Genomic DNA, 9,732 nt, shown 5'->3' with positions numbered 1-9,732 from the left:
GAATGTTGATCCTTGAGAAAATGAGTTTCAAAATGGCTGCCAAATCGTGTGCATGCGTCATAGCACAAAAATGGCCATCTTGGCACAGGTAAGACGCACCCTAGGACATTTTGAATTATAAAGTCATATTTTCACTATGCTTTATAAACATGTACTGTCTAAAGACTGGACATGTTGGGTGCACCAATGCTCATTAGGAACTGGATGAGCAAAAAAATTAAAGCCAAATTTCCAAGTTATAATTCAAACATGTAGGCATTAAAGGCAACAATAATTTCCCTTACTAAGGGGCCTGGAAGTGTTTGATTATATATTTTCACTTAATATTTTTTGCACGGTGCCATGACCATCTGACAAATAAACTGAACGGGTCTGTCTCAGCATGTTGAAGTTTCCCCATTGGTTATTTTTTTATCCCCCAATGCTGGACGACCAGTTCCAACATGCGGTCTCATACCAGAGATTTCAGCGCTCTTCCTGGCTCTGGTTCTGGCTGAACCACATTCTCCAGTACTGCACTAATAACCAGTTTGGCCCAAATCAGCAAAACCCTGGTGTCCCAGGACTTGCCACAGTAGCGATAATACCACACTACCACAGCCACAATCTTTCAACACACAACCCAGTCCCAACTGCGCCTAGTCGAAAAATGAAAACACCATTTTCTATCCTTTAAATTATAGCACTTACTTTTTTTAATTTAAGAAAAGTGATCAGAAAAGCGGTACACACATTTTTTAAAAACCTATTATGTGAGACCCATCAATACAAAATTTCTGAATGCTGAACAAAGCCCACAGATCAGAGGATGCAATCAGCACTGATAAGAGATTTTTAAAAGTGATTGTCCAAGATTTATTATTTATCTTTCAAATACATTTTCAATGGCCATCGGAGGCCTGCCGGCTTCCTCAAATAGGCTGGAAACATGCTGGACAGTCTTGTCCAACTGCTGAACAGAACCATCCCTGAATACTGGGCTGCACTAGAACGTAAAAGCGGTGCAAACGAGTAGCGATACAGAGCTGCTGAAGCAGCCCAGTTAAGTCTTTACACCCCAACTGCCCATTTAACCCTGAGCCCAAACCTCACAAAACACTTACATCTTTTAAAACTCTTAGGGAAGTCTGTGTCAACTGAAAGCTGTCTGGAAAACAAAAGTTGGGCCAATGATTTTAGTTTGAACTTCTTGCTTTACAGGTTTGTATCCCTCACTGGCAAGTTTAATACTTACAAATTCTTCATGCCACCCAAAAGCAGACTCCAAAGTGTTTAAGATTAAGTTTAGCCCCTCCCTGCCCATGCTCCCCAGTTTCAAAAAGCTCTATCCTTCACAACTTTTCTTCAGATTCAGACCTCAGGAAGCTCTCATTTTCTCTTACCACAAGTTCCAAACTTCCATATTACAAGATGCTCCTCTCTAATAAGACACATGCATTTCAGTAACACAAAGGTCTCACGAAATTTGCAAGCAGGGTGGGAAGCTGAACTGCATACCTTTTGCACTCTCACCACTGGCATTTACATGCACCCTAGACTGCACTGCACTATGGGACCCTGAAGTCAAACAAGAGGGTGTACAGAACTAAGATTAGGTGAGAGTTAAAGGATGTTTAGGAGGGTGGTGGAGTTAAAATACTTCCTAAGCCCAATCACAGATCCCTGCTCAGGTGCCAGATTCTAAAACTAGTTCAGATTCCATATACCCACAATGCATATACTATGAAGAACATTCCATTAGTCGACAAGAAGGACGTGGTCAGAGGCCCAATGAAAATGGGGACGTTTTCTAACAGCGATTGCTGTACTAAGGTACAGAAGGTTCGGGCTGTCAGAGACAGGTCAAACTTACAGGACTCATGGTCCAGGGGCCAGCTGCTTTTCAGTCACCTGCCGGTCAAAAAAACATGTCTGTAGCCTAAACCCTAGCAACCAGACAACGGCTGTAATTTTGGAAAGGGGGCGAAAGATGTATGCAGAGATATTTCCCCTTGATCTCCCTTACACCAGTCTGCTTTCCCTTGTGGAGGGTATAAGTCTGCAATTTACTATGTTCATGATTCCAAGTTCTTCGATTCAGAGGTATGGGACAACAACAAACAGACAATTTGAGAAGACACTGCTTTTAAAAGGAAAATAAAACTGTTGCAATAAGAAAACTGAAGAACAAGGATACTCGTGATGCAGTACCAGCTGCAAGGCTTGCTATGATGAAGGCAGCCTCAGGCACATGCCTCTCAGAGTCCCCAAGGGTATACAAATGCTCCCCATTGACAGTGTTTTACAAGTATTGCAGAAGTTGAGCAATAGGGCCATGAACAAGAAACTGAACTATTTTGGTTTAAATAGTGCCAGCAGATACAACTCAACCCCAGGCCAACAAGAGGCATGGAAACAACAGGGAGGGTAAATGCATGCAAGGTGTTCAGGACTGCCAGATCAAGTATCTCCCTTCTGAAGGAATTACTTGGGAGAAACAGTAAGTCTGCTCACAGCATTCCTTTATATATTACGGGATACTGCTCCAACACTCATTGCCCTCTTTTGCTAGTATGATGCTGCTCCGTAACAACCATGAGCTGTGCCTGAAATTGGCCTGCATCTAACAGGCTTACAGTACTCATACAGCTCTCTTTGCTTAAAAGAGACTAAATCACTAACTCAAACACCGATTTACTTTTAGAAGAGCCCAAAAATAGGAAGCATTTAAAGCTTCTGCTTGGTGCAGCCATCATGCGTCCCTTCCGTCCCATGATTCTTAATAAAACAGAGCATCAACTTTGATTCAGCTAAAGGAACTGAAAAGGATTTTATATTTATTTGTGCTGTTCTGGTGTTTAGCAGAGGGTATGCAACCACCAAGTGATTTATCATGAAGTATCAATTGGTGGCAATTCCAGCAGTCTGAAAAGCCAGAATCCCAAGGCCTAATTTGCCTTCACTTTTCAACCTGTAAGGTAAAAGCTCGTTCAGGTAACCAGGTCTTGAGACAAGCAGATATGGAACTTAACTCAAAATACCAAAATCCTCTGCAAGATGGAAAAAAGGGCCTCTTTCGGCTTACTGCCTGAAAACGTAAAAAACACAGAAAATAAAAGATAAGCTGCGTTTATTTGATGGCTTTTTAACCATTGCAAAGATCTCAAGGAGAACACGGAGGACCGAGACAACATGTGCCCATCACCCTGTGTACGAAGCAAGATTCCTATATAAAAATCGAACAAGTGCATTAATACCCAAAATCTATCTGCAGTGAAGGAACCACAGGCCTAGTTCCTAAACCTGCACAGTGGCTTTGTGGCCACGAATGCCTGAGTGGTCCTGGCCAGATCTTGACCTCCAACAAAGCAAACAATAGATGTATGTCTTGTCTGCCTGAGCTGGACATGGTTTCCCAGCTGAACGTACAGGAATAGATGGTGGAAGACCTGCTTCCCGGTAGAAAGAGCCTGTCTGGATTCCTTGTTGTCAGGATAAGCCTCCGAGGTACAGACCATGGAGGAGATGCATAACTACAGACATGATGATTATCCTGTGTAGATGCCACTTACTATTGACAGCCATGCTTGAATGGGGGCTTTATGACACGCTCTCTGACTGAGAAAGGGGCGGGACCAGGACCGCAAAGCTGGTCTGTTACTTTAGGTCGCCAAAAACAGACACTTATCACCATGAGGGAATTACACCAAGGACCCAAAGAAGACTATCGGCAAAACTTCCCAGAACATTTACCATCAAACACATCACTTGAGTGCAAATGTCCTAAATGATGCGATGCAGGAGAGATCCTGAAACTGCTCACTCACTCAATATGACTTCTGCAGATCCGAGAGCCCTCACTTTCTGATCTCCACACGGTCTATGTCCTCACCCCCACCCCACAAACCGAGCCACACTGTAAAATTCTTTGGTATGGATAGAAGGAGGTTGTTCTTTAAAACTAGAAGTAACTGATTTAATAATCCTTCAAATAGCACATTATTTCTCTTTAAAATAGCAAGTGAGGGAAAAAGAAAACTTCCAGAGCCAACCCACTTACAATGACAGACATCCAGATTGACCCACTGCCTTGACGGTCATGCAGCTGGAAAGCCAGCTTCTATTTGTGGGTTTCACTTCAGGGCTAGTGCATGTGTCCAAATGTTATACTGTCACAGACTTGTTGACGTCTATCTTTGAAAAGGTCGTCTGACTTTCTTCCTCTTTTTCGGTTTAGCCTCTGTTTTCGGCACACTGTCTGGCTTAGCTGGGCTTGGAGCAGATGCACCTGGTTGTGGTGGAGCCGGCTGTGGGGTGGGGAAAAAGCCTCCATTGGGTATCGGTCCAGGAGGGCCCTGAAATATCCTGTTAAAGAGGTCCTGCAAGTCTGCTGCTGAAGCGGGGGTGCTCTCTGGAACAGTTCTAAGGACGAGAAAGAAATATGCAATTACATGATGTTTAGTACACAGATCCCCCCTACCTTAAAGGAAACCCAGCCCATTGGCACGCTCCATCTTCTCAATTACAAATTTGAACAAAAATGTACGTTCAAGTTATTTCAGCAAAAGTACATTTACAAACTAGCTTGACTGAAATAATATAGCTCAAACAAAGATGACCTGAACTATTACCATGGAATACCCTAACCACAGTACTATCACTGCTTTCAACCATTACTTCAGTGTACTGTCGATATGTTGTACAATCTGCTGCTTTTAAAAAATATGCAAGTTAGTTTGTCAAGAACAGTTTATTTTAATTAGTAACCCGTACAATGAGAAGAACACTGTAAAATTGATCAGAGCATAAAAGCACACATTTAAAAACAAATATTATTGAAAGAACCAATTAAAAATACAGCTTGGAGTGAGCAAGTGTTGATACTCAAGATGACAGCAAAAAGCAAGAGAGCATAAATGGCAGACTTGGAGGAATATGATTTATCCAAGTATAAAGCATCCCAATACCTCCCAATGCTCTTTCTTCTCGTTTTCCTCTTTGTTTTCATCTGCCCACTAAATGGAAAACCCAATGTGATTAATCCTCCGCCCACTCTGTAAAATTATGACAAGGTTGGCACTGCCGAAAATGAAGGCCCCATCATGTGTGGAAGTTGGAAGCAGCAGGGTGCCCATAAAGGACCCTAGTCAGCCCTGGTTCACATCATCTAAATTGCTTTCAAAAGCACGGTGCTTTTACTGCTCGTGATGAAACTGTTATCCTTCCAAAAGTCGAATTAGTCTGATGCGTTCTTAATAACTGTTCCCAACAGGCATACATATATGGATCCTAAAGTGATTTTCTCTGGAGCATGTGCTGCAGAATATCTCAAATTCTTCTCCAACATATACTTCACAACATCATACACTGCCTCCTCGCAATGCCTTAACTTAGCCATACACAAGATCTATAATCAATACAGGAGTCATCTAACTTTGGCCAGAGACTATTTTTAAAGCCTGAGTTCAATAATAGTGTAGCAGTCACTGAAGGAAGTTCTTACTGGATTTCAGTGGAGAAAGGTTTGTAAAGTCTCATATTTATGCCCCCTAAAAATACAGTTTGTCCCTTAAGCTTGTATACCTCAAGTGCAGGGCATACTACCCCCACACCCCATCTCTGTAGCAAAATGGGCATTGGCCCCAGCATGCTGAACTAATAATTTCTCTCTTGCTCTTCTGGATTTATTTCTGTCACCATGTGCCCAAGCTTATTCTTATCCCTAGACAGACAAAATTAGAGACAATCTCATGAGATTTATCCAATACCAGCTAATTTAAAACTCTAGTGGGGCCGGAAGAACACGGACTTTGACTATGGTGTGTTAACCGAGCCCCATTTCTTCACAGAAGTCCCTAAGTCTGTGTAACATGTTGTGCAATCCTACTGGAGTCCATGATACCAGAAGGGTGTTATACACAAATAACCAGGTCGCTATCTTCTGAACGTCTAATAGAAGCACATCGCACGTTCCATGGCTGAGGAATTCTATCACCTGCCTAATATACAAGGTAAACAGCAGTGGCACCAGCGAGCAACCTGCGGAACATGTTTTGTTGAATGGGAAGTTTTTTGTTTTAGTCTTTGCCTGAACAAGGCATGATTTCCACCATGTAGTCCTTTTGGGATTTTCAAAAGATTTATGGGACATCTGCATCGGCGAATGCACTCCAAAGCAAGTGTAGAGGAACACTGTGAAGGGACTACGATCTGCGGGTGACACATTTCCAAACACATGTAAAACCTGAAGGTCTGCTGCTCACCTGTGCTTACTTCCCCCTTGAAACCTGCCTGGCACAGCAAAGGTGTTATTAGTCTGTGCTCAGACTTCCAACCCAGCGAGAATGACCCTCAAAAAGAATGGTCCCGGCATTATTGTACGCAGATGACTCAGTTCTTTTGCGCAGACATCAAATGGTTTACAATTATTATTTACTTACTAATTTATGGAGGATTTAGGACTGAAAAGTAATTATCTTAAGTCTTATACTATGATAATAGGTTCACAAACGTGAAATCGAAAACTCACTATATTAAGGACCATTTAGAGAAAGTGGATAGGTTTTGTGACTTGGGTATTCTGCTGGATAATCAATTAAATTGGGGACCTCTGGTAAGCGCGCGTATACAATCTTTTAAAAGGGTAGCTCATGGCACAGACTCCTTTGCTCAGCGCCTAGGACATAGCCGCAATTAAATTTATATTACATTTCTATAATGTGAAGTGTGTTCCAACAGTGGCGTTTGGTGCAGAAAACTGGGGATATAAACCCTGCTGCCCCATACAAACTGCCCAAAATATTTTTTTTTAGGTTATTACGAGTTCCCCAGTGTCTCCCAGAGGGAATTGTGCACGAAGAGATGGGAGCAGATTTTATTCAACTCCGCACAATACTTCTTTGGTTCTCTATACGGCTTCAGAAGGAACTAGAATTTAATAGAAAGATAGTGATTGACTGTACGAATATGGATCAGACCCACTACATACCATGGCTTAGCTATGTCAAACCTTTAGGAGCGCTGGGCAAAGCTCAGCTGTTCAGCATCCCAGAGTTGATCTGTAAATCAGACATAGCTTGGGTCAAAGAGACCCTCAAGCTAACCACAAGAGAGGCAAAGCTCCAAGTGGCACTACATAAAGTCAGTTACAAGCACGTTAGGATGGTGAAATCCACAAATAAAAAGAAAATGTATTTTAACTCTTGATATGTCAGCCCAGCACAGAAGACTGTTAATGTGCTTTTGATTAAACCGGTTTACGCAGTTCTTGATGGTGTGGCATAAAGATCGCCCTTTTTGCATGTGTGATTTAACTACTGTACTAGACACTTTACACATTGTTTTTGTTGGTACTAACCTGGTCAGCCTTAAGACAAAAGTATGTTCGCCCTCTCTTTGTGTCTTAGAATTTTAATCACTTGAGACCAGCCTTATTGTACCTGCATATATTAGACTGGCCTAACGTCTGCTGCTTTTTATCCCGATTTCTGGAAGGGGTGTATTATATTATTATTCATTCTGTGTTAGTGTTATTTTAATAATACGTTTTCTTAATGATGTGCTCTTCAAGATTGTATACACAAATTGTGTAAAGATATTTCTGATGATTAGAATAATGGTTTTAGGTGACCCTATTTTATAACATAGCGGACCCTAAAATTGAGGTTTCCGTTTGTTAGGTTTTATTAGGATGAGCCCCCACGCTGTTTATTCACAACCATTTCTCCCTTACTATTAGATGTCTCTCTTTTTTTGCCTTTAAATAAGCTAGACATTTATTACTATATTTGCCATTTTTTGATAATTGTAATATATGCTGCTATTCATCAAGATTTTTATCAGGGGTGTTTTATGCTTATGCTTTTATGCTTCTGGATAGCTCATGTATTCACTGAAGATTTGTAACTGTTTGTACTGTGCTTTAATGATTGCAAATCGAATAAAGAAAGTTTGATGATGACCTTCAAAAAGTTTTTTTTACCAGGATATTGGGGTGGCAGTTTGCAGAATCACTCAACTGATCCTTCTTGTATACTGTGGGCATTTCTGCACTAAGCCAGGAAAGGTGATTCGGGGCACCTTTTAAAATTACATTGCTCAGGAACAGGATATACTGTCCTCATAAAATGGGGTCAGTTTTAGACTGGTCGGCTGGAATTATGTCAGGTCCTTGAGAATTCCCAGATGTTTGATCGCAGCCAAGGGCTCTTCAAGAGAACTGGCCAGGAACATTTCAAGATTGTCGTTTCTAAGGGGGTATGCTTGTTACTGCTTCCGACTAGAGGGCGGAAACCAAGGTATACCAGCAATCCACAGTTATATGGCCTTCACCTCGGCTGAAGCTCTACTGGCCTTCGTTTCTAAGTGCCAGAAACATTAAATCATGGACTATGATTGAATCTTAGGATTCAGCCGATCAGGTGCGTTCGCTTTCATCCTTTTGATCTATGAGCGGTGTTTTGTAAGGCTTTTGGCAAGCCTGTACATTACCTCTTCCTTACTTTTGATAGTAACCAGCAGGGACAACTTAGCTCTGATGTTCTACAGCAGACTTGGATTACTTTCAGTAGCATAAATTAGAGTGGTTAAAGAGCATTCATCCCTGTCTCTTGATGAAATTCAAAAAAATGCGAACAAGATATGAAGTTGCATCATTGCTATCAATCACAGTAAGAAAGGACAATTACAAATGGAATAAGTAGACTGAACAAGCAGAAATAAAGTAGGAGCGACAGATTAAGTGGTATGCCGCAGTAAGGTGTCCAAGACCAATACAAGGGACGCCACCAATGAACTAAAATCCCTACTGGAGAAACACCAGAAACCCCAAACAGAAACTAGAAGGAAATAGGTTATTTGTGTAGCACAGATACCATTAGCAAATGAACTCGACTCGGATACAAGCTGCGTTCTGATCCCGCTAGAACTCGTATCTGTGAGAACTATCTATTCAAAAACTAAATTTTATGGCACGACACGGAGGCCAACATTATGCAATAATTCCTTTATTGCCACCACTCAGCAGCAAGAAAAACAAACATCAAGTTCTTAGAATAGAGAATACAGAATCTCTAAGAACATTCTATTACTAACAAAACTCATCAACAACCTCTGCTCTCCCTTCTTTTATTGCTGCTGCTCAAAGAGATAAGTATAGATTACTTAAAGACTAATGAATTATTAAGGGCTTGGTAAATGAAAGTATTAGAAAGCAAAATAATAGTAACATGGTTGAAGATAAATGAATGTTAAAATATGTCTAAAGTAATTGTTTGAATATATGTGAAATATAAATGAAAGTTGAATAAGGGAACTTATAAACGAGTAAAAAATTAGGAATATGCTGGTTAGGCAAAAAGAAGGTGTAAGATGTTTAAACTTATGATGCTTAGGGTATTTTGACCGTTTGTCGGTGGTTGCGTTATAAAAAGGGAGTGACTTATGGGGAAAAGTCGGAACGAAAGGCACGCTTTGGCATAAGGAGGATAGATGTTGAGATCGATGTTGGGTTCAGATAGTATTGATAAATTGTTTCGTGTTTAGTTTTAACACGGGGTTGAGTACGCGTATATTTTAACGGAAATAAAATTAGGAAGATTCAAATGTAAGTCTAGCGCGCGCGCGCTCCTACCTTAACGTTGATGTTTCTTACGACGTGATTAGAACAATGAGGAGATCGCGCGTTAGTATATTTGGAAAACGCGCACAAGAAATGGGGAAAAATGTCCCTTTGAAGACTCCTTAGTGACGCCG

General features: G+C 41.1%; 1 protein-coding gene across 2 annotated transcripts in view; it reads right to left on the bottom strand.

Annotated features, from left to right (window-relative positions):
* Positions 1–671: 671 nt before the first annotated feature.
* Positions 672–9,732, bottom strand: part of DNAJC14 (DnaJ heat shock protein family (Hsp40) member C14) — a 77,652-nt gene continuing 68,591 nt past the window's right edge. For both annotated transcript variants that reach the window (XM_085600911.1, XM_085600912.1), the window contains exon 7: positions 672–4,401. In XM_085600911.1, coding sequence (XP_085457037.1) covers positions 4,170–4,401 — 232 coding nt within the window. In that variant the 3' untranslated portion in view covers positions 672–4,169. The remainder of the gene's footprint in view (positions 4,402–9,732) is intronic.

Source organism: Triturus cristatus, chromosome 4_2 (genome assembly GCF_964204655.1).
Source record: "Triturus cristatus chromosome 4_2, aTriCri1.1, whole genome shotgun sequence".
In the NCBI taxonomy this organism is placed as follows: Eukaryota; Metazoa; Chordata; class Amphibia; order Caudata; family Salamandridae; genus Triturus; species Triturus cristatus.
The sequence above is the reverse complement of the archived record's forward strand: the minus strand, read 5'-3'. Positions and strand labels throughout refer to the sequence as shown.